Source organism: Hippoglossus stenolepis, chromosome 3 (assembly GCF_022539355.2).
Source record: "Hippoglossus stenolepis isolate QCI-W04-F060 chromosome 3, HSTE1.2, whole genome shotgun sequence".
Lineage (NCBI taxonomy): Eukaryota > Metazoa > Chordata > Actinopteri > Pleuronectiformes > Pleuronectidae > Hippoglossus > Hippoglossus stenolepis.
Genome location: NC_061485.1, coordinates 23,956,777 through 23,982,254, shown reverse-complemented (window position 1 = coordinate 23,982,254; position 25,478 = coordinate 23,956,777). Strand labels below are relative to the sequence as shown.

The 25,478-nt window shown below is 43.2% G+C and overlaps 3 protein-coding genes and 1 pseudogene across 4 annotated transcripts; 1 reads left to right on the top strand and 3 right to left on the bottom strand.

The window, feature by feature from the left end:
- Window positions 1-1,198: 1,198 nt before the first annotated feature.
- cyldb (cylindromatosis (turban tumor syndrome), b) lies at window positions 1,199-7,878 on the bottom strand. 2 transcript variants are annotated; one of them, XM_035149237.2, is made up of 14 exons: window positions 7,777-7,878; window positions 6,651-7,130; window positions 6,236-6,365; window positions 5,549-5,796; window positions 5,291-5,459; window positions 4,318-4,450; window positions 4,019-4,123; window positions 3,654-3,733; window positions 3,448-3,514; window positions 3,225-3,357; window positions 3,019-3,127; window positions 2,789-2,907; window positions 2,066-2,270; window positions 1,199-1,812 (listed from the first exon to the last, which is right to left on the bottom strand). In XM_035149237.2, exons 2-14 carry the CDS (start codon window positions 7,083-7,085, stop codon window positions 1,631-1,633), a joined length of 2,115 nt encoding a protein of 704 aa, XP_035005128.1. In that variant the 5' UTR covers window positions 7,086-7,130; window positions 7,777-7,878; the 3' UTR covers window positions 1,199-1,630. The 2 variants fall into 2 exon arrangements, with proteins under 2 accessions (XP_035005128.1, XP_035005138.1); XM_035149247.2 differs by having other exon boundaries at window positions 6,242-6,365.
- A 2,380-nt stretch (window positions 7,879-10,258) lies between these two features.
- Window positions 10,259-12,639, bottom strand: LOC118104673 (annotated as a pseudogene).
- Window positions 12,640-12,842: 203 nt separating this feature from the next.
- On the bottom strand, window positions 12,843-15,486 carry tp53inp2 (tumor protein p53 inducible nuclear protein 2). Its single transcript, XM_035148565.2, has 4 exons — window positions 15,304-15,486; window positions 14,472-14,642; window positions 13,651-13,753; window positions 12,843-13,510 (listed from the first exon to the last, which is right to left on the bottom strand). Exons 2-4 carry the CDS (start codon window positions 14,578-14,580, stop codon window positions 13,264-13,266), a joined length of 459 nt encoding a protein of 152 aa, XP_035004456.1. The 5' UTR covers window positions 14,581-14,642; window positions 15,304-15,486; the 3' UTR covers window positions 12,843-13,263.
- A 1,965-nt stretch (window positions 15,487-17,451) lies between these two features.
- Window positions 17,452-21,020, top strand: snai1a (snail family zinc finger 1a). Its single transcript, XM_035153115.2, has 3 exons — window positions 17,452-17,852; window positions 18,343-18,861; window positions 19,528-21,020. The coding sequence occupies exons 1-3, from the start codon at window positions 17,777-17,779 to the stop codon at window positions 19,710-19,712; spliced, it is 780 nt and encodes a 259-aa protein (XP_035009006.2). The 5' UTR covers window positions 17,452-17,776; the 3' UTR covers window positions 19,713-21,020.
- The last annotated feature ends 4,458 nt before the right edge of the window (window positions 21,021-25,478 follow it).

The window sequence follows — 25,478 nt, the reverse complement described above, 5'->3', positions numbered from 1 at the left end:
CATAAAGGTCGGCTGCAAAAACAGAGAAAGCACAAAGGAAGGGGCCATAAGACCCCCCTTCATAAATTGTGGTTTTACTAGGAACCACAGAATAAACAACACATCAACAAAATGATCACCATCTCCATAGTTTGCCACCCAATACATTAACCATAATCCACTGGTTTTACTGTCTTCCTTCGGAGCTGCATCCTCCAGCACACCCCTCCCTCTCCCGAACCTCAGCTACCCTCAGGAACAGCTAAAGAGGATGAGATGAGTAGAGGAGAGCTTGTGAAGTTTGGGGTCGGTTGAGTTGTGGAGCCGAACAACAATACACAGAACAACAACTATGACCGGAAAGAAACCAGAGGCCCAGTTAGATGAACAAGGCTCAGCAATGTTGTTGTCCAGCATATATTGAACCCTGGCCTCCAACTGTTTCCTCTTCTCCTCTCACACGTGATAAAACACTTAACCGGCTCAGCAACTGGGATCAAACCGTGGACCTTCTAGTTGGTGAGACCCTCCTGAGCCACAGCTAGGATGTGTGATTCATGAGACAAAAGTCTGCACTGTCCTCCACAACCTTGACACACGTAACTTAATTAATACATACAGATTATTGCAGCTTTATTTCTGAAACACCATTCACAGACCATGTTGATGAATGGTGTTCGAGGAACACTCCAACACTAGATGGCGGTGTAGTCCATTATATTACCTATTACAACTGCCCCAGCCTGTCAGAGCCTCAAATCACTACTTCCTGTTTAGATTAGACCTTTTTCTCCCATACAGGTTATGTATTATTCCATGCTACAAAAGGCTGCTTACATACAGGGTAATACTCTATCATGTATATCTGCATTCCGTGGTCTACTTAAAACTCAAGTTAGAATGCTTGGAATTTTAATCTAATACACAAAAAATATTTTATACTAGAATGGGCCCTTTATATTGAAATATTTTATATTGACATCAGTTTTACAGTAATCCAGACTGGACAAACTAAACACCTTTTCAGTTTTATGACACCTGAAGTCTACCACAGGTTCTCTCGTGTTTGGAAGGGAAGGGGGAGGTGAGGGGTATCCAACTGCAACATGCAACTTCACCACTAGATGTCCCCAAAGTCTAAACACTGAGTGAGTGTTTAGGTCACAACTGACGATCTAGTGTTTAAATGATAGAAGCATCAAATAAACATGGCACCAAGTGGTTGAATGAACTTTAATGTACCAAGTAACAGACAAAAATACACGAATATAGACAACAAAAAATAATGAATGCTACAATTTACTTTAAAAAAAACCTCAAAGTATAAATAACGAAAACCAATCGCAAGAGACACAGGGCAATGATGATGAGAAGAGTGCAAAGTGTTATGTATTCACTGCTCATTCGTTCTCTCTTTACAGAATCAACATCAACTGACAAAGATCAAGCAAAGTCCATGTTATTTTTCTCTTCAAAATTATTGTCTCTTTCCATTTTGTTCAAAACATCCATGTCAGTTCCTGCTATTTGGACGTAATAACCAACAGAACATCTTGCTGATTAGGCGGAGGTGCAAGGTTATTAGGGCACTGTTGTGAGAACAGCCTGTCTTCATCCTCAAGGACGTTTCAGGCTCCTGATGGTTTGGTGTTCAAAGTGGCGTGGCTGGGCTCTGGTATAAAAACATGTAGGAGTCACACAGAAGCCTACGCGTCAGCTCAGGAGTCTGGGAGGGGTTGGCCCGAGCCAGCTCCTCCTCCGGCCGGGACAGGAAGTCGCCCAGCTCCGGACAAGCTCGGATCTCTGGAATGTTGAAGCCACTTTGATCGTCACCTGTAAGAAAAGAGTGGCCTCTAGATTAGACGTCGTCTCGAGAAGAGATAAAGAGCAGTCACATGCGTCAGAGTGCGCCCTTATCTAATAATGCCAAGGCAGCATTATCAGAAAATAAAGCAGTCATGTGTAACCACTTCACAGAATAAAACAAAACAAGTCAGCGTTTGCACGAACATCAGGATAAAATAAAACAAGGCCAAGAAATTACCCATTAACAAAAGTAAATGAAACCAACTGAGACCCATCTTACCGCATCTGTCTGCCATGCTGTCAAAGAAGAGCCAGGAGCGAGGGTCAGGGCCATATTTGACAAAAGACACGTAGTGGCTGGTTTGAATGCAGAGCACAGCAAACAGCTGCATCATGTGCCTTGGCACAGGAGTGTCAGGGGAGACATTTGCTGGAACCTGTAGAGGTTTGGGGGAGTGACCCTGCCGTGTGTGATGACTGTGCACCTGTTATACAGAAAGAAAAGTCACACTAAAATCATCTTCTCGTTACATCCACCAAGGAGGTTGTGTTTTCATTGCAGTTTGTCTGCATTTTTTACATTTTCACCAATTTTACATTTTCATCAATTTTGATTAATGGATCTTGATGAAAAATCAAACACATTTAGGGGACTGATATTTAGAGCCGTTTTTAACACATGAACTCCAGAGAATGTCCGCTGAATTGGGTAAGGACTTTCTCCAGAGTTGCCTTTCTCCACATTAACAACGCAGCAGAAGATTCTCTGCTCAGATTTGTTCATAACAACACAGAAATCTCCAGAGGGTGTTTTTGTTTATGGAACATTAACACCGGTGTCAGTCCTCATCACCAAAAGCTTTCTTGATATCATCATCTTTGTCTTCCACGTGTATGGCACCACTTTTTGAGCGTTTGAAATTTGGTGCAGGTTGATTGAATATAAGTGGACGGTTGGCCCTTGTTGAAGGTATGCTGTTTACTAAGTAATATTGTAGTTTACCTGTGTGTTGCAGGTAGTGCAGTACTGTTTGATTCTTCCTGGCTGTAGTTTGCGATCTGGTAGACACTGAAGACACTCATACTCGGCCAAATGTCCACAGACAAAGCATTCTCTTGGAGCTGTTGGGAAAAGTAGGTGATACACAAGCATCTTAAAAAACACTGAGTTAAAGATGGTTCTCCTTTCTCATGCTAAGATATGAATCGGTGCAAATTGTACCAGCTCCTCACAGTTGTATAGAAGATCTGTGATATCCAGCTCAGTGGAGGGAATGATGTGAGAAAACATCTTGTACTTGTTTCCAAACCGTGGCATCTGAACAATGAGACAGTGTGGTGCCTGAGGGACAAAAGGCAGTATTATGGTTACATGACTGTATAGAGGAAAACTTGATAAACCCATGAGGTCATCTTTGTCAAGCAAGAGCAGCACTAACCTCATCAAACTTGATGTCACCTGACAGGCAGGATGTGTCCAGCAGCTGTTGGACGGTGGGCATCTGTCCCATCTGCTCTTTTTCTAGAAAGATCTGCAAGGTGTAGGCACCCTGACATGTTTCTCGCCTCGATCTAATAAGAAGCAGCTTTTGAGTAACTCAGTCTAACGCAGCTAAATAGAACATGACATTCAATACCGAACAGCCCAGAGCGATTTCATACCTGAGCTTGAGAAGTGGCTCTGTGCTGAACACCTTCTGAAAGAGGACTGTGATGAACTCCTCTGGGTCTGCAATGAAGTGTGAAGCAACACAATTCTAAATGTATAAAAGTGCAAAAGCAGGCATTACATGTTGTGTTGCAATGACTTAGCAAAAACCTATAAAAAACACATTTGAAATCAATGCATGTTCGACAATGGTGCATACCCTTTTCCTCTGTTTGAAATGTGTCGCAGCCGAGCTGTTTGCGGAAATTCATGACGCTCTCAGTTGGCACAAATCCTTGTCTGCAATAAAACACATCAAACACAAGAGCTCACACTGGAACAGCTGCACACACCAAAACAACAAAGAGTAAACACAAAGCCACTCCCACTAATGTAAGCAAGGCTCAACCTTGTGTACCTTCAGTCTCAGATAGTGAATACGGAATACCCATAATACTAAGACAGAGAGTACTTGTTTACCATTTGAGATTATGGACAATGTCATCATGTTCTTTTGCAAACTGGCTGAGAGCGAGAGAAAAGAAAAGACAAAAAAAACAACTTTCTTGAAGAAAGTGTTCATACCTGCGTAAACGGTTGACTATTTTCCTCAGAGTGCCGGTTATGGGCTGCTCTGTGTCAGCAGGCTTCCTGCAGATGTGATCCAGGGTCACAGACGTGCTGAACAAACTGAGGAGAGAATCACGGTCTTTTTAAAACTCAATGCAGATCTGAATACAGGTCACTGTGCTCATTTCACTTTTATATGATCTCCAAATAAAATTAATAAAGATAAATGGTGGAATTAATTAAATATGAGCCAAGTTCGCAACAATGTGGCACTTGAGAATGAAACGCCCTAAGGTGTGATGAACTGGTTTTACCTGAAGAGTGTGGCATCAAGATAACAGGAGTTGATATGACCCTGAATCCCCTTCATTCTTCCCTCTAACAAAGACAAGGCCTCGGACTCCGGGATAGGTGGTGCATCCTCCTCAGGGTCCTCAAATGGAGGAACTTGATAAAAAGCAAACAAACACATGTTGAAAGCTATTAAATGAGGTTTTAACACAGATCATTTCAGGGGTAGCTTTAGATTTGGGAAATGTAGCATTCTGCAGAGGTTTCTGACCAGGTTTAAACACAGCCAAACTGGACACTGCAAGTTCACAGGACTGTCAGACATGTTCAAAATGAAACATGTTCAACTGATAAAAAAAAAAAACAGTGCTTCAAACCAGGAAGTGCATTACGTGCCATCGACTTTATTTGTCTTTACTAAATCCTGCCAAGGGTGTGAACGTTAAGTCAGTTAACCAGATTAGAAAGCATGATTTGTGACTGTATATTTCAAGTGTGCACAGCCCAGGTGTTCAACAGTTCCTGAGCCCTGATTCTGTGAGGTTTTGTACAATTATAAAAAGGAATGACAAACATCTGCAAAACGTCCTGCATGACATTGATTTTGCGCAGCGTACTACACAGCATACCACAGGCAATTTCTGAAGTACCTCTTTCGAGGTGCAGGATTGCACAAACTCCATGGGACAAACTTTATTGTAAATTGGTGGAATGATGTGGTATGGGTCAGAGAAGAACCCATTGACTTGTGGAGCAGATTCCATTGAGGGGCCAGATCCAGGATTTTTGTTTTAACTTTCTTTAACATGGCGAGGGAGGGTGTTACCCTTGGCAGATGTATGCACTCTCCAAGTGGCCTTCTAGTTCAGTTCTATTTTTATCAGAAACATTTCACACAGAGCCTTCAGAATAAATGCTTCCAATAATATCAGCATGATTCATTTGTAAATTGCATGCTTGTGTGCATGTCCCACCAAACTAAGACAAATGTCTAACCTGGAGGTATTTCAGTGGGCTTTGAGGTCCCACTTCCTGTAGAGGAGTAGACAAATCTGCCATCAGGGCTGCACTTTGTGACAGGAACAAACAAAGCTCGGCCCCCTTTGCATGTGAAATATCTCTGGCCTCCATATATCCCATCAGAGCAGCCGTTCACCTCATAGTCCTGAAACAAGAAAAAAAATCTGATATAAAAAGGTGTCTTAGATGCATGACGCCAACTGTACTTGACAACAGAACATTTTAGTGCCTCACCAGTTCGATCCCAGCCCATTCACCAGTCTTTCCTGCAGGGACTCCCAACCACTGGACGACTCCGTACACTGTGATCCTGGAGTTGGACACCACCTCCACCATGGATCCCACCTCCAGAGGCGCAGGAGACGTGCTCGGGCTTTGGTTCTGAATGACACTGTGCTCCGTATGGCCCTCTCTCCCTTGGCGTGCACGGGAACTTATGTGTGGCATGGAGTTGATGCGCGTCACCGCTTTCGTGTTTAGACCTGCACAGAGGTATGGAAGGTGGGGAGAGGATGAGGGTAAGGAAGTCATATGACATTTTCTGAGTTGTCACATGCCTCCTCATCAGATTGACCTCCGGCTAACAGGTCTACATATGAGGTATGCAGACAGCTAACAGTGCCCAATGTGCAAACACGCCAGACCATGTGACGAATGTAGTGTTCTGCATTTCAACCCAACAAAACCAGTTTTTCCAGTTGTGTACTAGGACTGCTTCTTCCATGTCCTCTATGTAGCCCCAGGCATTTGGTCAAAACTTTCAATTACAGGATTTAATTTGCCAATTGTAGGGGAGTGGGGCAAGGATTTTGTTTCACAAAATCAAGCACACCAACACAAAGTTATTTGGTGGTTCAGATATAGCCTTCCACATGTTGACTTTGAAGGTAGCTGACGAGCTGGGACTTTGACATTACTCACACTTACATTGTCCGTCTTTCCAGTGCAGTCCGAGGGGGACCGAGTTAGACGGGACCACCTGAATGATGTCTGCAGCACTGAACAAGGGCAGGGGAGTGGGTTTCTTGGATGACAGGTTGTGATCACTGTCCTACAGGGAAGAATAAAATCTAACAGTCAATAAAAAGCAGTCATTAAGCACTCAGGTAAATTCTCAGAAGCATGTGAACAATTTGCAATAATGACATTGCGAGATGCATATCTCTCTGACAATCTTTTGAGTGATTAGCGACAGATGACTGGAGATTGCATGGCTGCAGCGCATCTTCTTGAGTCATACTAGTGTGCAAGTGCAATTACTACCTTAGGTCAGATCACATGCTTCAGCTGCTTTATTCAAGACGCCCCAAACTTTGAGGTTATCAACTTTACTCACCACAAATTCCACCTCAAAGCCGAGCATATAGAGGTCATCTTTGTTCTCCTTCCTCCCAATCTGCATCAGGTTCTTCACCAGGCCGGGCAGGTGTCCCTTCTTGTGCTTCACCACCACCAGGTCGTCCTGAGTCAGCTCGCAGATGGCTGAGAACAGCTGGGGGTTGCACAGCAGCTCCACACGCTTGCTGAAAGAGGAGACGAAGAGCAGAAGCTGGGCCTGGTGTCGGGTCAGAGGGTACGTGTCCTCCCTCCGCACCACACCGCCGCTCTTGGGGCTCCCGACGTTGCTGCCACCAGAGAACAGGAGTCCCATCAGCTCCCCACACTGCGTCTCTGCCTCCACACGGCCGATACATCCCCGGCAGAAGCCTTTCCTCGACTTCCCTCGTGTCACGATGAAATACTTCTCCTTCACGACAGTTTTGGGCTCCATGTTTACACCCTTTATTTCCACTTCAACAGTTCTGAAGCAGGTCACCTGTAGAAATACGTTGTACTGTTATATTGTATCCTCACAGCTTCAATCTCAGACTACTTAATGACAATATTAGGAGAAAACATGAGTCCTGTTACATTGTAGCTTCTCACTGCTTTAATCTCTGACTATTTAATGACAATGTTAGGAGAAAATAAACAACCCATCATGTCATAGACAATATAAACACAAGGATATAACATTGACTAGTGTAAGACCACTTATTTTAGGGCTGTGGATAAAGCATGGAGCATGGGGCAACGTGGGGCACCTGATACCAGAGTGGCTTATCACATCTCATTATCATGTCACTCCGCCAATGTTATATAGTTTCTGCTCTAAATTAAGGAGTAGAACACAATATGTACTATATATATATATATATATATATATACACACATTTGAGGGGGAAACAAGGTTTCTACAAATACATCCTCACAAAAATTAATTTCATATTACACTAGTATATGCATTCAAAACAACTCGTGTAAGTAACCTAATTGTCCCAGCTATAGATTTTGCTTATACGATCAATAGGCTGTTTATGCAAACAAGCTGAGCGGATACTTCAACACAACTGGGGAATATGTTCGTTAACATTAAACTTAACTCAGCACATGAGATGCTACAAAAGCCTTGTTTTACTCACCGCTTTATTGTGTAAAGAGTAATTCTCCTCCACAGTCCGCACATGAATGAAAGCACATTGAAACACACAGGTGTCTGCAGGACTGACTGAGCTCTTCCTCCTCACTGAAAAGGAGGGTCGATGTGCGTGGATTTAAATAGTGACCGACGACGCCCACATTCAGCCCCGCCCTCACCACTGTGTCTGTCAGCGAGAGTTTCCCTGTTGGTTTATGTGCAACATTAATGTGATCACAAAGTATTGAGATCTCATTTTAATCTTGTATTCTGATTGAAATTTGTTTTGATCGGTGCTTTCACATTTTAAATAGTTTTATTAAATAGTTTCTCTTCAGGAAAACACAGATGGCCAGGGCCGTCACATGATGTCCAATGGAATGTCTGTATTTGTTTTTGTGTACAGGGCAAAAAGAGGAAGAGGATTAGGAGGAAGGCTCCAGCCAGTGTGTTTTCATGTGAAATGTGATGAAAAATACAACATGAGACCAAGTGGGACACATTTAACTTTTAACATGAAGTTCCATAAATTGAAATATGAATAATTTTATATTTAACTACTTTACAAATGAAACACACAGCACAATGAGATTCAACATCCTTTAATCTCAAATTAAATGTCAGAACTTGTAAGAAACAACAGAAAATAATTTGTTCTGATATTATTTGGTCTTAGTATTACAAATATTACACAATACAATTTTAAGAAGCAGCATCTAGTTGTTAAAGTATTTTCATAAAGTGTGAGTGACCTGATCACTGTCTCTCCAGGAAGCCAACGTCTTCCACACTGCACTGTGAGAAGTCCACTTTCTACAGAGCAGTGTGAGCCCTCCTCCCCTCACTGCACATCTTCAGCTGGGCTCCTCTCCACTTTTACTTATGCTTTTATATTTTTATCTTCTCAAAAAAATGTTTAATGTCTGCACATGTTTTTTCACAATAATAAAATGAAACGATTCCCCCAGTCACATCCTGGTCCCAGTCACTATTACAAAGAGTTAATGGAGAAATTGATAGCGTTCAAATTAGTAGTGTTTAGTATGAACCTTTGTGAGTGTGACTCTCAGGGTGAGTCTTCAAAGTGTGGTTGCAGACCAGAGCCCAACTCATTAAAAGCATCTCATGACCGAGACAATCACAGTTCCATTGTAACTGAAGAAGACTGGGAAACGAGGCCCCATCTAGTTTCATCTTTACTGCAGTAAAAGTACCAATAGAGCAATGTCACAAGTACTCCATTATATCAGTAAAAGTAAAAGCACATAATATTAGAAGATAAAGCATTGCAGTTAAATTAGTGGTTTGGTTCCTCCGACAGATCTATTATTATTATTATATGTGACACTCTTAGATGATTGAGGCCTCAGAGTGTGTGAGTGGCATGTTACCCTTTTATCCTAAAAGAAACGCTAAAAAACACAATTACACAAACACAAAATATATAAAATATTTTAAATTAAATTAAATAGTTAACATATTAGTGAAGTTGACAAACTGATGAACATTCCCTTGTTTAGAAGTGGCTGCACTACAGCAGCACACTACTCACAAAGACAATTTAAAGGAGGAAGACAACTTTTCTTTGTCTTAAGAATCGGGCAGATGAGGGTCATAGTTACCTGACAAACCTGTGACAAGTAAAAACCTGTGACAAGTAAACATGCATTTCTCAAACACCACAAGTTCACAACTCAACTCTCACTCAAGGAAAGAATACTTGAGAAATGGAGGACACTGGCTCCATGACTGTAACCGATACCTGGAGTGCAATGTTTTGAGTGACATGTTTGTGTTCCTGCAGAATCAACTCGTGATATGTTCGAGCCTTTGACACAGTCTGTATTAACGTCTGACAGTATCTTGAGCCTACATCAGGTTTATGCAACCATCCTCATTTTCCCCAGCATAGTCACAGTGTTCATGTTTCCTCAACCTGCATCAGCACTCATGTGTGGTGCTTTAAAAAAAACCCACTGATAACAACATCAGTCTGGAGCTCACATATTTCACTGTTCTTTCATTTAATTACTTGTAAGACAATAGATATGAATAGACTATTGCGTCTGGTCAGTACTACCAGATAAGTTAATGAGATCTATTATGATAATTTGTCTGATAATTGGGGTATTGATATGTTTGTCTTCACTCCGAGAGCTGCACGACTCTTTTGATCAAAGACCTGCACACCCTCTGCTGGAAACTCCGCTGATGAGGGAGGATTTGAAAAACAGGAAATTACTTATATAAAAAAGTTACCAGCATAATAGGCAAATTTCAACTTCTACTTTGTCTCACACTTACAGTCAACAAGAGCTCTGTGCGGCGGGTGGAGTCTTTTCAGGGAGAGGCTGACATTCTTCTCTTTATGGTTGTACAGTGCATGTATCAACACCTAAAACACACAGAGCAACTGAGTGGTAAATGTTTTTATATTAAAAATCAAATCAGAATCCAAACCTTAATAATGTAATAAAACGGCCGGCTTAAAAGGAACTATGAGGTGGCAAAGACAAGAGATGAGATAAAACAATGTCGGTGCAGACAGCAGTGCATTTCGTACATATTCTCCTGGTGTGATCATGTATGTCAGATTGTAGGTATTAACACATTCACCTTGCCACTGACACCATGATGTCATCTGGTCCCATGACTATGACTTGTCCGGCCTGCAGCTCAGGCTGGAGGGAGTTGACTGTGAAGTCATGCAGAGTCCGATGAGAGTCACTGATATTGTGGCGAAGCAACTCAGCATGACTGTTACTGTTACTGTTACTGAATGTTACTAAATCAAAAGCAGAGAAGCTGAACAGGAAGTTCACTGACACGTCGGATGTAGTGATTAGCTGATTTGGTGTTGTGCAGTCAGTTAGAACACAAAATGGCACAAAAAATGGAAAGTTAGCAATTATAGGCAAGACGTTTAAGCATGTAAAACACGATTTATGATTGTTTGAGCTGAATAAGAGGTGATCGATTGAATAGTTGATGAACAACAAACTAATTATTATCACCTATTAATCATTTACTCATTTTTGAGGGGGAAAAGCCACATATTCTTGGTTTTACCTCGTCCAATGTGAAGATTTAATACTTATGACTTTTTATAAAGAAAACTCTAAAACAAAAGTAACACAATATTGATCAACGTATCAAGAATACATACACATGTCATGAGTAGAACTAAATTCAGTCTATACCCTCATATAGGCCTTTAACCGGTTGTTCAACTTTGTCACTGTAGTTACAGACGTCCTCTCTGCTCAAGACCCCTCCATTTGTTTGCACCTTGGTATGAAACCCCAGAGAAGACTTCTGAATGGTTGTCTCTGCTAATATTCTATGAAAGTTTCACAACAGTTTTTTTTAAACATCTGGAATTCTGGAAATGAATGACCTCATCCACTATCTCTTGTGAGAAGTTCCCATTGTAACAGTTTGACAGATCAGCCTCTAGGGCTCCTGCCAGATTGAAAAACCTAAGAAAAGAACCAGGACGCAGAGCTTGGCCCCGAGGGAAGAGCATGTCCCTGAAACGCTTTGGTAACTTCTCAGCTTTTACCTTCAATATGGCCTCAGCTGTAAGATGATGACACATCTACAATTGCATCCTGGTATCATCATCATCAGATCAAACTGTGACAACAAAATCTAAACTGCGATTGTTTGACTCACCGAGATCGAAAGACACATTGAAACCTCCTCTGGCAACAGCGGCTGCTCTGGCGACCACATCCTCCCACAATAGACTGCAGGGATTTTGTGGTAAGACATGTGGGACTTTGAAAACTAAATACGGGCAGAAAAAAACACTGTATCCACATATACTTACCTTCCATAAAGGGAGTGAGCATGATGTAACCCTCTGAGCATACCTGGCACTCCTACTTGTACACCTGCCTGAAAATAGATTTTATCTTGACAAGCTAAATAGTGAAATCAACAACATGCAATCCTGGCCCCCTCCCCACCTTACATCACCTCACGCTCTGACACATTTTGCAGCATCTCCTCATGTTCATGTGATGAGCCATAGTTGTGAATATTATTTGTACAGCAACCACCAGTCAGTCACTAACACCTGACACGTGTGGATGCACCACACCCAAACACAGGGCGGCAGCGATGGCTGCATCCACACTCGACCCATGATCCTGAAGGACTTTTTGGCCAAGTGCAGTGCAGAGCTCGTGATCTGACACCAGCACACCTTTAACAATCACCTGAGGAGCAACGATGATGATAACTAATGCAGCAGCGATTTGACTTGGATATATTATACCGCATGACATACCAAACTATCCCCCAGATAAATGTGCAGGAGCAAAATTATGGTCAATCCAAAGGCAAAGATGATAGATCCAGCCTACAGAGGCAGAAGGCTGTCCTGACTGGAGCCGTCTCTGTCTGTCTCTTTGAGGTTGGACAGGTTTAGGCGGAACAGCTCTGGACTACCAGACACAAACTCTTTCAGAGGGATCTCTTCTGTGAGATGGTGGAGATCTGTGGTGGCAGCAGTAAGGAAACATGTCAATATTTAGCAGCGTGGAAATGTGGTGATTTCAGCCCAGTTTCCTCAGGAGCCAGAGATGCTGCTCTTTATTTTCCATTGTCATCTAATCAGGAGATTTGCATGTGAAGGGGTGTAAATTTGCATCATGGGAGAGAAACCAAGCAGCATCTTGTTTGCTGAAAACTGTAAACCATCCCTTTGTACACTGTACCTGTACCCTCTCACCATGGTTTTTACTCAAGTCACAGGTGGAGTCTCGTGATGATGAGTCATCAGCCGACTGACACGACCAGCAAAACTACTCTAACTACTTGTTATCTGCTTGTTGAGTTTGGTTTCAGGAGAAACATCCATCTTCACTTTAGATGAACAGAAACCCTCCTGTAATACAATAATATACCCACAGACAGAACTCTTCTCCCCCAGCTTGACATGTAATCAAGCACAGCAGGTACAATTACCTCCAAACCAATGAGACCTCAACATTTGCACCAGTCAAACTGTGAGCAGTTCACTGTCAATCAGACATCATGGTTTTACTAATAAAGCACAAGCTGCAAAGTCAAATTTTTTATTGCTCCATTTTTAAACTTCATGTGGGTAAATGCAGGTTAATACACAAATCACATTAATTTGTCAAAATGTTTGAAGATACATTTTGCAAAGGCTGCACTTGTCTCATCCACGTGTATAATAAAATCAAATGCACAAGAAAACAAAGTGTGTCTCATTTCATGAGGTAAACGTGTTCCTTTTAAATTCATACACAGTACAGGTTATATTGTAGCTGCCTTTCACCTGGTAACAGATGTCATGGGCTACATCGGGATTAGAGGTATAGCTTATCTGTAAAATCAAAGAATGAGTAAAATCACAAAAGCCTCAGCTCTGAGCTGTGTGTGTATGTGTGTGTTATATCGTGTTTTTAATGTGAATGATTTACACTCTAAGATTATTTCCTGGTTTACAACCACAGCTTCAGTGGCTGAGGTTGCGATGCCCTGGCTGTTGGAGGTTGAAGGAGTGGTGTTGGACTCCTTGGTGAACACGGTTCTGGCGCTGGATGGCGTTACGGGACATGTGGTGTCGCTCTGTCCAGGCTTTAGCCTTCTGGACGCAGGTTAACTGTGTCACCTCTGCCAGGACTTTTGGCTGAGAAAAAGAGCCAGAGACGACTCCACTGCTGCTGCTGCTGCTCTGAACTGTGGGCTCTGTATCCGACACACTGGAGAGAAACACGTGACATTAAGGGTGAATCAACCTTGAGAGTTAATCTGTTAGGCCAGTGGAAATTGAATTTAAAAATAAGTTTCTGAAGTTAAACTCGACATATGAACAGGTCCACATATAACATGATTTATTAACCTTGTATCAGTTTCCATCTTTGTAACTGTGTCTCCATGAGGAGGAGAGTTTACTGGTTGGCTGTCCGTCAGCTCTGCATCCTGGTTCTCTGCTGATCTTGTCTCTGTGGGGATACAAGTTTATGTTTGTCATAACTGTACACTTCAATATACAATTCCTCTCCATAACATAAGGCTGCACAGTGCTCTAGATAAACATCAGGTAGAATACTTTAAAATCTAAAGGCAAATGAGGCAAAACAGACTTTTTAAGATGACATTCAAAATATTTATGTGTCTGTTTCAATCCTTTTTGGTTTGAGAATGTATCAGTCAATCAAGTTTTATTTGTATAGCCCATATTCACAAGTCACAATTTGCTTCATAGGACTAACAAGGTGGGACATCCTCTGCAGTTCACCCTCAACAAGAGTGAGGAAAAACTACCCAACGAAAAACCGTTCAGCAGAGAAGAAAACTGTAGAGACCTCAGAGAGTCACATGTGAGGAATCCCTCTACAGGAACGGACAGAAGTGCAACAGATGTCACGTGTAACAGAGCACGTCAACAAAATAACAAGAATTAGTCCTCAATCATGTCATCAAATGTGACATCACCTTATGGTTCAATACATTTACATGTAAAATGTGAGTTGGGATTACTTTGATATGATTTCAACTGTACTTCTCTGCCCTCCACTGCCAGAGATAATCTCTAACACGTCTGTTTACAGCATTAACACTGTATATTTGTACATAGTGGTATTACAGATATTCTAAGTTATAAATTAACATCATTATTAATGATTTTCTTGGAGAAACTAAAGATGCTACATGACTGACCGTGATGATTGACAACAAGCCATCCTTCTTCCACCACTTCTCCAGACTTGACTTCTTTAGGGGTCTCCTCCTCTCCCCCAAAAAACAGACGGGTGATGGTTCTGAACATTTCTCTTTGTCTTCTATTAAAGTCTTCCCTGTTTCCCCTTCTTTCTTTGTTCAAGCAAGAAACTGTTTAAGACAAGAAGAAACACCAGCTCATGAGTCATGTGTACGTTCATTCAGCATCACTGCTTCCGTCAGTGACGCTAACGCTAATCCATATTTGACTGTTTGGGAGTGGGTGATGCCACCAGACCACCTTTCATTCATAACCATTCTTTAAAAATTCATGCAATGTTTGGTCAGCTGACTGGGGCGTCCAATGAAATTTCTTCTGATTCAGGGGTTTGAATAATGATGCCCACTCTTCCAGAATTTCATTGTTAGGGTCCATCTGTTTCTGTGTAAATATGGGGGAGGGGCTCTCTTTACCAAGCATCTTGTCAGGATGAAGCTTGGTCTGCACCTTTAATGGGCTCAGATGGATCTATGCAGGGCCACTGCTCTACATTTAAAACTGACGCTGGGTTATTTTCTGCAGGTCACACTCACTGCGATGGACCTTTAATGCTATTGTGTTGTCTTCAATGTCATGCACTTCAGCACACATAACAGAAACCATGGGAGAAATACGCAAGTAATACACAACACATTACATAGCAAGAGATATGTTGTGTGTAATTCTACGATCTTATAATAACAGTGATGCTGCTCGCCTCTTGTTCTATCGTCCACCGCACTGGTGAATGTATTCCAGTGAATTGTCTGCAGCTCTGCAGTGTGCACTTACCTCCGTGGGACGTTAGCGTGTCTCAGTTTGACGCGCAGGTCATTGTGAGAGTCAGCCTGTGTGTGTTCTCTGTGCAGATTCTCAGTCTGTATCTCGAACAGCAGCTGAACGAGGATCTTGTTTTGTTGCTGTTTCAAATATTCAACCGATCCCTGCCAGCGGAAGCCCCGCCCACGTCCCCGCCCCGATCGGAAGTGATTCACCAATCAGAGGTCGCGGAGGCAGCCCCGTGGTTTGATTTGATTCTGGCCAAAGAGCAACCTGTGCAGTCAAGATAAATCCCTGTTTAGTTCACATGTTCTTCGCACGTCTGCCCAACTGTCTGCTCTGAAATACAGGAACTGTACCGTGTTATTATTCTATAGCCTCTGCTAGTGTTATCTGTAGATCTCTGTTTATGAAAAGTAAAGTATCCTGAATCAGATTAGTCCATTTTAGTTTGCCTGAAACTCACAATGCACATTTCAACTTTCTCTCACTGCTGCTCTTAAAATAAAATATGTGATCGATTTCTTTAATCACTTCCGGTCTTTTTCATACATGGTATGTTGTAGTTTTTGTTATTTCATCTATTTTTATCAGATTTTACATGTGATCCATACAAATGTCAATACTATGTTGTTTTTCATTTTTTGTAGTTTTTAAAATCACTGGTACCTACAGTTCTCTATCAGTAATGTAACCAGGAAACAACCTGTTCATGTGACGATCCCATTTCCTTTCAACGTGTCTGGTATGGGTTACATTTCTCTACTACTCTAATGTTATCAAATTCATAACAAAGGGGTGGTTGGCTCAGGAGGCAGAGCGGGTCATCTATAAAGCCAGAAAGTCGGCTGTTCGATCCCAGTCTCCCCCATTCTATATGCCGAAGTGGATAAAGTGCTTTGAGTGGTCATCAAGACTGGAAAAGGGTTGTATACATTATCAAAATGTTTTCATAAATTTATACCCTGAAAAAGTGGCTACACAAACTCTTAATCATTTTGTGCAGCTACTTTATCATATGCTTCTCAGCTATAGTACACAAAGCTGACATAGCTGTGTATCACACCCCTGGTCACATCTGGCTCAAAGTGTAGCAAGAGAAACCTTACAGTTCAAGAATTAAAGAGAAAACAACTTATAAGCACATATCTATGGGTTTCTGGTGATCGGCAAAGTGCTGATGAAGAAAGAGATAGCCATCCAAGGTGGAACCTGCAGCAGTCTTAACCTTTCCCCCTTCAGTGGGCAACATGAAGGTACAACTGCACCAACTTACTACCTGCAGGAGGAGACAAACACAACTGGACAGAACACACGTTAGGAGCTATAAGAAGGGTCAGTGTGGGCCGTAACACGCTATCAGTCTGAAGCATTTATATAGAATTTAGAAGTGTGTATCCTCAAATACACTGCCACACATCTCAGTTTCTAAAATTGTGTTGGGCCTTGACAGAGGTTTTCAAAAAGTAAACAGTGCAATTACAAGCACTGTCCCTCATGTTATAATGAAGCAGGTCACCACTGATTTTGAATCTGTGCGTATATAAAAATATACTGTTTTTGGTAATAAAGCCATAAAAATAGTTTAATACATCTAAACTGTATTTTAGAGTTGGTGAAGTTGACTAATGACCTGGGGAGAGAAAAGCCTGTTGTTGTTTTTACTTGTATCCATCATTTGACACAACTTTGGGCCCTGCTTTTGTTGTGAACATGTGGTATACAGCGCCACCTCGTGTTCCTTGGCATGTCTCTCCTTATTCCAGCAGATGGCGCAGTTACTCCACTGAAGGAGTTCCATTAAAGCTGTGAATGCCAAGTGCATCAGCGTGGAGTTTTAATAAGTGCAGTGTGGCAGGTGGCTGACTGATGACACCGTGACTCCCATCAGATTAACATAGTTTCCATATCAAATCACGGGCCCGCCTCAGAGCATCAACTTTAATCAAATCAGACTCACATTGTCGTTTTATATTCAGATTGATGAAAGTTACAGTTACGTGCTTTTCGTCCAGATTCCCTCAGTGGCAGAAACACTTGGTGACCGCATGAGATCAGAGTGAGGGGACACAGATCACAGACATGCAGATGAGGGTGTGCGGAGCCTCTGGATGAGCCCTGAGCACAGTGTGTTTGAATAGCTGTGAATGTGGCTGCGCGTCTTCCTGCGCACTTGGAGCAGAGATAGGAGGTGGGGAGGGCCCTCGGGGCGAGCACACCCCTACCGCCTGTGTCAGAGTATTTCAGAACAGTGGCCAGCATTTAGTCATTCTCCGTGAATGCTGCACACACACACTTGTCTGCTTTTTAAAAAAAGAAGTCCACTCTGACTTGCGGACCACTGGAGGATACATATCTGTGTTTTACGCACGGAGCCGAGGACCACGGGTTGATTCCTGCTGACTTTTATTGTTCCGTGAAACTTTTTGCGTCGTGACCGCAGGATACTTTTACGCACAGTTATTAAACTCTGAAAAGCAGGACGATGCCTCGATCTTTCTTGGTCAAAAAGTACTTCGCCAGACAGAAGCCAAACTACAGTGAGCTGGAATGTCAGAATGGTGAGTGAACAAAGTTGTTTTATTCCTTGGCTGAATTATGAACGCATCCTTACATAAGAGCGCAAACTAGAATCAAAAAAACTTTCTTAAGTGTATCTTAGTAGTTTAGTTAAATGAAACTTCATTTTCAAAATCTACTGTATAAGTTTCTGGTTCAACTACAAACCAAACTACGCCTCGTTCAAGTTGGGGCCCGTTAGATGCACTTTCCCCCCTTTCTGCAACCAGACAGAGCACCATTCATGTTACAAGCCCTTGTGAATACGTGGGAGGAAACGGCCCATGGAAGCTTCCCATGACTCCAGCCTTAAAATCATACATGTTCAGAAAAACAAAAATGTACAACCAAGATAAGAGCAAACAAAGTGTGTGTGTGTAGTTGGTGAAAGTCTATGAAATATAGTTGAAATGGTAAATATGATGTTTATTGTCTCTAATTCAACATAATTTTGGCCTTGTTTTCTAACCACCCTCTTCCTTTTCTTTTCAGACACTTCCCTGGAGAGGTATCCTTTTGCTGAGTTCTCATCAGCAGACATCACCTCTGCTGCCACCTGTTTCACCACAGGTCTGGTGTGGGACCTCAGTGTCCTGCCCACCCTCTACCTGCCCACCTCCCAAACAGAGCCCTCTGCCGCCACAGGCCCCCTTGACCTCAGCTCCCCGTCCAGCCTGAGCAGCAGTGCCAGCAGCAGTGGAGAGGAGGATGAAGGACGCACATCAGATCCCCCCAGTCCAGAACCCGTCCACACGTATGCCCCTCGCCAGCGGATGAAATGCACCGGTGTCATTGCTCACGTCAGTCCCCCAGAGGAGGAAGAGGAGCGAGAAGCCCCCGTCACAGCAGCCAGGCCGGCCTTCCTCTGCAAACACTGCCCCAAGGAGTACACCAGCCTTGGGGCCCTGAAGATGCACATCCGCTCACACACCCTTCCCTGTGTGTGCACCACCTGTGGAAAGGCTTTCTCCAGGCCGTGGCTGCTGCGCGGCCACATCCGCACACACACAGGTAAGATCCGTGTTTAATAACAGTACGCAACCTGCTCAGTTCCACTTGATTCACAAGTGAAGAAATCTGAGTGTGTATAGCAGTAAAGCTGATTAACATATGAGTTGATGTCATTGTGAGTCACCAGGTCACTCCCTCATGATTCGCTCTATGAAGTTAGGGAGAGGGATATCCATGGAAATCAGTTTGACGAGCTTAACACTTGATCAGCAGACACAGTCACATAGGGAAGTCTTCTGTAGACCCTGCACTCATTGATCACTCATTGTGTTTAATGTCCCAGCAACAATGGCTCGTTGGTTAATTATCTTATCGCGGCTGCTGGGGAGGACAACAACACAGGGACACATGAGTGACAAAAGACTTTAAAGAGGGCCTGAAGGCTCTGCACTATCAACGATCACTTAGTACCTGCAGCAACTTGTCAGCATGCTAATCTCATTTGGCTCTTATTGAGTCATGCTAATTCAGTCAGGCTGTGACCCCACCAGTCTATCATGCGCTTCTACATTATCTTCAGAATGTGTGTGTGTGTGTGTGTGTGTGTTAATGAAAAGCTCTCCAGAGACATCTGACTGTTGTCACTCTATGGCGGGGGGGTAATTAGAGCCACATATAAAAGGCGTTTATATAAAACGTTTTTTCTTTCCCCTCTTTTCTGTCCAGGTGAGCGTCCGTTCTCCTGCCCCCACTGCAACCGGGCCTTCGCCGACCGCTCCAACCTGCGGGCTCATCTGCAGACCCACGCCGAGGTGAAGAAGTACCAGTGTGGCGTCTGCTCTCGCACCTTCAGCCGCATGTCGTTGCTGCAGAAGCACAGCTCCTCAGGGTGCTGCTCCCCCACGGCATGAGACGTAACGGAGGAGAGAGACAGAGGGACCCACTCAGAGTTCAGGGCGGTGGACACAGAGAGGTGGTCTGTACGAGCCCAGCTGGCCTGTTGATGACCTACGAGGCCACAAAGAGCGTGAAATGGCCTGCTTTAAGAGACCTGGAGGGAATCAAGCCTCATTATGGATATGACTTTACAGCCTCTTAGCTTCCTTGTTCCATGACAAAAAAAAAGCTGAGGAGCAGATTTTTCTTCTTCCACTCTAGACGGAAGTCTCGAGGCTGGACCAAATCTGAACTGAGCAATGCCGACACCCACTTGGTATCAGCCCCTTTGTTGCTATTGTGCCCATTCCAAAGACCAAATATGTAGCGGTCATTCACTCATTGGGGTGAGAGGTGTCCTTTCCTGTCTCTGTCCTGGTGCCGGCCGACTCAGGATCACGGCCTAGACACAGCTGCTGAGAGGTAGGGGTGCGTGGGTGGAATAAATCTCTCAGCGTGCCTCAAAACACACACCCACCCACATACACACACATAAGCAAATGCACACACAGCTGTCCCTGGTACTGTGGTGTAGATAGACGAGGTGCTAACAGGTGCTTCAGCCATGACCTTCGCCGGTTAATAGCAGGTGACTTCCACTGCCCTTGGTTTGCTTAAGAAGAAAAAAAGAGGAAGCATGTCATCACAAAAGAATGGCATCAGTTAGTCTTTTCAGCAGTGGGGATCCTTGTTAAGCCTCTATTTTGACTACATCCAAACCTCCTCTTTAATCTGATGAGTTTCAGAGATAGGAAAAAAGCCGTTCTGTCTGTTATTATCCAAAGAAGCTTCGTTTTGCAGCTCCGCAGAAATGTGGATGGCAAAGCCGTCCGTGCACTCAAGGTTACAACAGTGTTAATGCCAGCCAAAGCCATATTTTGTAACTTAAATGAGTTTGTGCCTTCAAATTGTATGGAACCAAAAATGTGCCTTTTATTTTTTACCTCAGTTAGTGTTGGTGGCTTTTGAAAAACAATGATTGCAGTATTAGTAGAAATTAGCACCAAACAGTTTGAAAATGCAATAAGGCTGGGACCAAAGATTTTTTTTAAAGTTTACACCATGAACCCATGGTTGCCTAATATGTGATCATTATCCTATGAATGGACAGTACAAAGATGAATTTTTAACTTTCCTTTACATTTTATGGCAGTGTTTTTATAGTGCAATGTGCAGATGATGTGTTATTACAAATTTGTACCATGCTTGTGTGTTCACTTCTTTTTCTTGTATGTTGTAACTGATACATTTTCATTCAATAAAGTAATTTATGTTTATTAAAACTTGTCACTCCACCAGTTGCATTACTGTTAATTACTCTTTGATACAATGTGGAAATAAGGGCCCTGGATACGTTAGTAATAAAAAAGTGTGTTTGATTATTAACCAGGATGTTTCAGCTTCTCAATGCTAGGCGTGGCAACTGAGCTGACAGTTTGAGTTGAAGCTGATTTGCAGATGTGCAGGTGAACGCACTTTGTGATGGACGGGAACAAATGAGTGCACCTGCTTCCAGTTTCCACCTGCCATCTACTTCTCCCTGTCACTGTGCAAACACTGCTTTAAATGTGAACGTGAGCGAGTTTGTCTTTGCATGTAAAGTTAAAAGACAAGTCGAGTGAGAGTCAGCATCTGTTTTCGATCAATCCCGAGGTTCAACATGGATCCGTACGTGCTTCGCTGCAGCTCTTGAAATGATCCTAAAGTGGAATTCTAGTAAGCTATATGGGTGATTGCAGTGTGTATATGTGTTTTTCCTCCTCAGGGAGAGTGTAACATTCTCCTCTTCCTCTGCCTAGACGGTGACTCAGAGTCTGCTCCGCCTGGAGCTTTAGGTTCCCATGGCTCCTGTGTTCTGAGTCGAGCCACTAGTCAGTCTGTCTGTCGGTTGGTTAGCTGGTGTGCGTGGGCTGAAGCCTACTCGGGCCAGCACAGAGTGAGGTAAGCTGTTCCACGGCACAGTTCCTTATTTCCTTCTGAGTCAGGGAAATGTGCTTGCTGCTACCAGCCAGGACGACCATGTAGCGTGTAGCAGTGACTCACCTCACACACTCTGCTTATACTGCTCTAAAACATCTGTGCGCCAACACTAACCAGGCCTAATGTGGAACTAATATCAGAGGCCTCGACTGTGGTTCCTGTCAGGCCTTATATTCTCATGTCTTTTACTGGGGACGCTCTTGGATGGATAAAGGGGCTATTAAAATCTCAGCTGGTGGAGGTTAGCTCAGGACTATTTTGATGATGTCAGCTGGTATGTCCTGAGGTGAGGGTGTTAGCTCTGCTAGCACGGACAATTGAATCAAGTCTCTCATTCAGACTTTTTTCTTGAGTATTCTAAAGTTTGCTTGTTGTTTGTGTCCGTGCACTCTCTCATAATTTCATTATTGATGAGGTGCTGCCCCTACTTAGCAGGGGAGGGTTTAAAAAACATTTCTTCTCATCGAGCCTTTGTCTTTCTAGTCTTAAGAAGTCAATGCTGCACGGCCTCATTTGGCCAAGTACAAACTACATTTCAAGTCTTTGCTGTATCACACTGCTGTGCTTATTTCTGCCTTTTTATAGAGAAATGAAAACACAACATGCTCCCTTTCTTGTTCCTCGGGGAGAGTGGAGGAGCCTGGATCTGAAATCTGAGAGCGTTTTCCTGCTGTGTGCTTTACAGTGCCAGAGCACTCACTGTAATTTACCAAAAGTGGCTGCTATTTATGCCATAAAGCATGTGTTTAACATTCCTGAACCCCACTGTGTTTGTGTATTCCTCGCTCTCTCACTCGCTCGCTCGCTCTCTCTCCCACTCACTCTCTGCCCGCCTCTACGGCTGTATTTCTATTTATGTGTGAGTGTGTGTGTGTGTGTGTGTGTGTGTGTGTGTGTGTGTGTGTGTGTGTGTGTGTGTGTGTGTGTGTGTGTGTGTGTGTGTGTGTGTGAGAAACGGTCACTACAGAGCAGCAGCCCTTTCCCTCTTCACAGAGGGATCATCTCTCCCCCTCTGAGACAAGGCCAACAGGAAGTGGGAGTTTACATTGGCCTACTTTACCCAAAAAAATCTGTGCTGGGTTCGAGGCTCACAGCTCAAGTGTTGTTTCTGCCGCTGCACTTTGCCGCTGCCATCGTCATGTCCCATCCCCCCCATCAGCTGTCCCACCCATGGCTGCTGTTCTGTTTTAGCTAAGTTTTCGGGGTGGAGCTGGGTGGCCAGGAGCTGAAGATCAGCAGCAGCAGTTTGGACTCATGGCCTGGGAGACAGGAAGGAGCTGTCAGCATCTCATAAACAGGACCCATCCTGCACTCATGACACACAGGACCTGGAGAGAACTCTCAGAGGACAAAAACCTTTTCAGCTCCAGACGGTGTGGTTCAGTGTGGTGCTTGTCAGTGACCTGCTCAAGATGAACCATAACACAGACACTGAAGTCATGCAGGCTGACTTTCACACTTGTGACTGTCACCTGAAAGTTAGTCGCCATTGTACCGACAAGTTACAGTCACATGTTCTGAAAAGCGTGACCCCCCCCAGCGCCATGAAACAGAGCCATCCTCACACTGTCAGAATAGAAAGAGAGTTGTGCAGCTTTGATAGCACTGGAGCCATCGTCTTCTCCTCAGCTGTACTCCCCAAGCACCTCTCACCTCATGTATTACTCCCTTGGACTCCTGCACTGAGATTAGCACCTCTCTATGTGTGTCACCCAGCTCGAGAGCAGTCCATTACTCTCCAATGTTTTGGTGTTAATTACTTTCCCTGTCTAGTTTGGTGGGAGTAATTTTTCCCTGGAAAATCTTCTGCAGTGCTCCTCGCTCTTTCTGACACAGTTAAGCGCAGAGCCCTGATGTAAATGTTCGGATCCAGAGCTAATGCTTCTCCCCCAAGCTGCAAACAGGCCAGAGACATGGCCGCTGCATGTGGTGAATAAGGAGGCCAACAGCAGTAACACCACAAGTATGCCTAATGATGGATTTGATCAGGCTGTGGAGTTGCCCCAAGGCTGGATTGGAGAAGTGGTTGGGTGGGTTAAGGGATGGGGGTAGGGGTGCATATTAAAGAGTAATGAATCACACACTCAGTCACAGGGTCGCCGACTATGAATGTGCTCTCTGTTGGTTTTCCTGGAGCCTGGAGTTTACTAACTGATGACGCAGGCTGGACTTGATCAGAGACATGTGTTGCTCAGGACTCGATGCCAATGAGAAGCATAGCGAGAGAGAGAGAGAGAGAGAGAGAGAGAGCGAGAGAGAGAGAGAGAGAGGAGAAGGGGGAGAGGTAGAAGGATGGATGGCGCCTGAGTTCTCTGCTTTTCCTCTGTGTCTCCTAATGGGCACTGCCTCACACCAGGGAATCATGGGATGTGAAGGGAGAAGCAGGGAGAAACTAAACCCGACTTTTACCCTGGGACAGGAAGCAAGAGATTCTTGGGGAGTATCCTGACCCAGCTCTCGTAACCATCAGTACTCCCAAATTCTTGTGTGGCATCTGGGCGAGTGGAGCAAGCAGAACAAACAAGCAGAGCGAATTTTCTTCAGATTAAAAAATAAATGGTCATCAGAATTCTAGTGTGACTCTTCTCAGCTAAAAAAAGCCATGCTAAGCAAAGCTCTGAGCTAAATGCTAATGTCACAGTAAGCTTTATGGCGATTTTTAGAGGTTATATTTACCATGTTCATCATCTTAAATAAGCATGTTAGCATGCTATCTACCTTCTAATACTAAATCCAACGTTTATTTTGTGGCTGCAATGCTATATATCAAGCTCAATTACAGAGCTTTTATTTTGAAAAGTTGTGAACTTGGGTCTGAAGATTGTGTTGATTGCTTGATAAACCTCTGAAATAGCCGACATGTAATGTATGTAAAAATAACAGCAGTTCAGTAAATTGTTCAAAATTGTTTATAAACCACACAAGTAAATAGTACTAAAGCAAATTAAGTTTCATTATGAAAAACATTGACTATATAATCAGTAGTGCAAATAAACCAGGTAGGATGAATAGAAATTGTTGTAACTTTACCCTGCACCATAGACTGTTTAAAAAAAGCTCTGCACACAACGTCCAGCACACAAACAATAAAAAGTGACAATATATTGTTGAACTGTTTGAGGAGGAAGCACTAATGACAAGGAATAATTCTGAAGTAGGTCTGTAGTGTATAAAAGATGCTGTCATTCTTAAAATGATAATGCATGTGTATTATTCACAATTATAGTTTCAGAAAGAAAGCTTCCACCAGCATAACCACAGGCCAAGCAAACAGCCTGTTGCAAATATTCAGGTTAAGACTGAGCACTACACTAGTAATTTTCTTATTAAAACAAAGAAGAGCTGAGGATGATGGGAAAGTTATTCAGACACTATTTAAATATCTTTACAAAATGAAGGTCTAATGCCCATCCAGATATTTTTTATATTTATATAAGATATATTTGCTATTCGCACAGCCACACTGCTAACTTTGATTAAAAAAAAACAAGAAAACATTTTGAACCCATACTTCACAGTGAAGGAAATTTCACCTGTTTGCTACACAGGAATGCACCTGAGCATATTTTCCCAGATAGGGTGCAAAGGGACGTTAAGCTGTCGCCGGAGGCTTCGACAGAGTCTTATGGGAGAGTTAGTGTAGATTTGCGGCCACCTGTCAGGACATGTCGGTGCAGTGTGTAAACAGCATCACACAGAGTGCTGGGAAACTGATTCTCTCCACACTGGTTCCTTAGTTTTCAAGGTTTTGGTTTGTTGAA

Excerpts from the sequence above, each read along its gene's own strand:
- cyldb (XM_035149237.2), bottom strand. The coding sequence starts at position 7,085 with ATGGAGCCCAAAACTGTCGTGAAGGAGAAGTATTTCATCGTGACACGA. Across the intron at positions 2,908-3,018 it reads CACAGATCTTCTATACAACT|CTCCAAGAGAATGCTTTGTC; the intron begins GTGAGGAGCTGG and ends TTTTCCCAACAG. Across the intron at positions 1,813-2,065 it reads CAGCATGGCAGACAGATGCG|GTGACGATCAAAGTGGCTTC; the intron begins GTAAGATGGGTC and ends CTTTTCTTACAG.
- tp53inp2 (XM_035148565.2), bottom strand. The coding sequence starts at position 14,580 with ATGTTCAGAACCATCACCCGTCTGTTTTTTGGGGGAGAGGAGGAGACC. Across the intron at positions 13,754-14,471 it reads GCTTGTTGTCAATCATCACG|AGACAAGATCAGCAGAGAAC; the intron begins GTCAGTCATGTA and ends GTATCCCCACAG. Across the intron at positions 13,511-13,650 it reads AAGATGGAAACTGATACAAG|TGTGTCGGATACAGAGCCCA; the intron begins GTTAATAAATCA and ends GTTTCTCTCCAG.
- snai1a (XM_035153115.2), top strand. The coding sequence starts at position 17,777 with ATGCCTCGATCTTTCTTGGTCAAAAAGTACTTCGCCAGACAGAAGCCA. Across the intron at positions 17,853-18,342 it reads TGAGCTGGAATGTCAGAATG|ACACTTCCCTGGAGAGGTAT; the intron begins GTGAGTGAACAA and ends TTTTCTTTTCAG. Across the intron at positions 18,862-19,527 it reads CCACATCCGCACACACACAG|GTGAGCGTCCGTTCTCCTGC; the intron begins GTAAGATCCGTG and ends TTTTCTGTCCAG.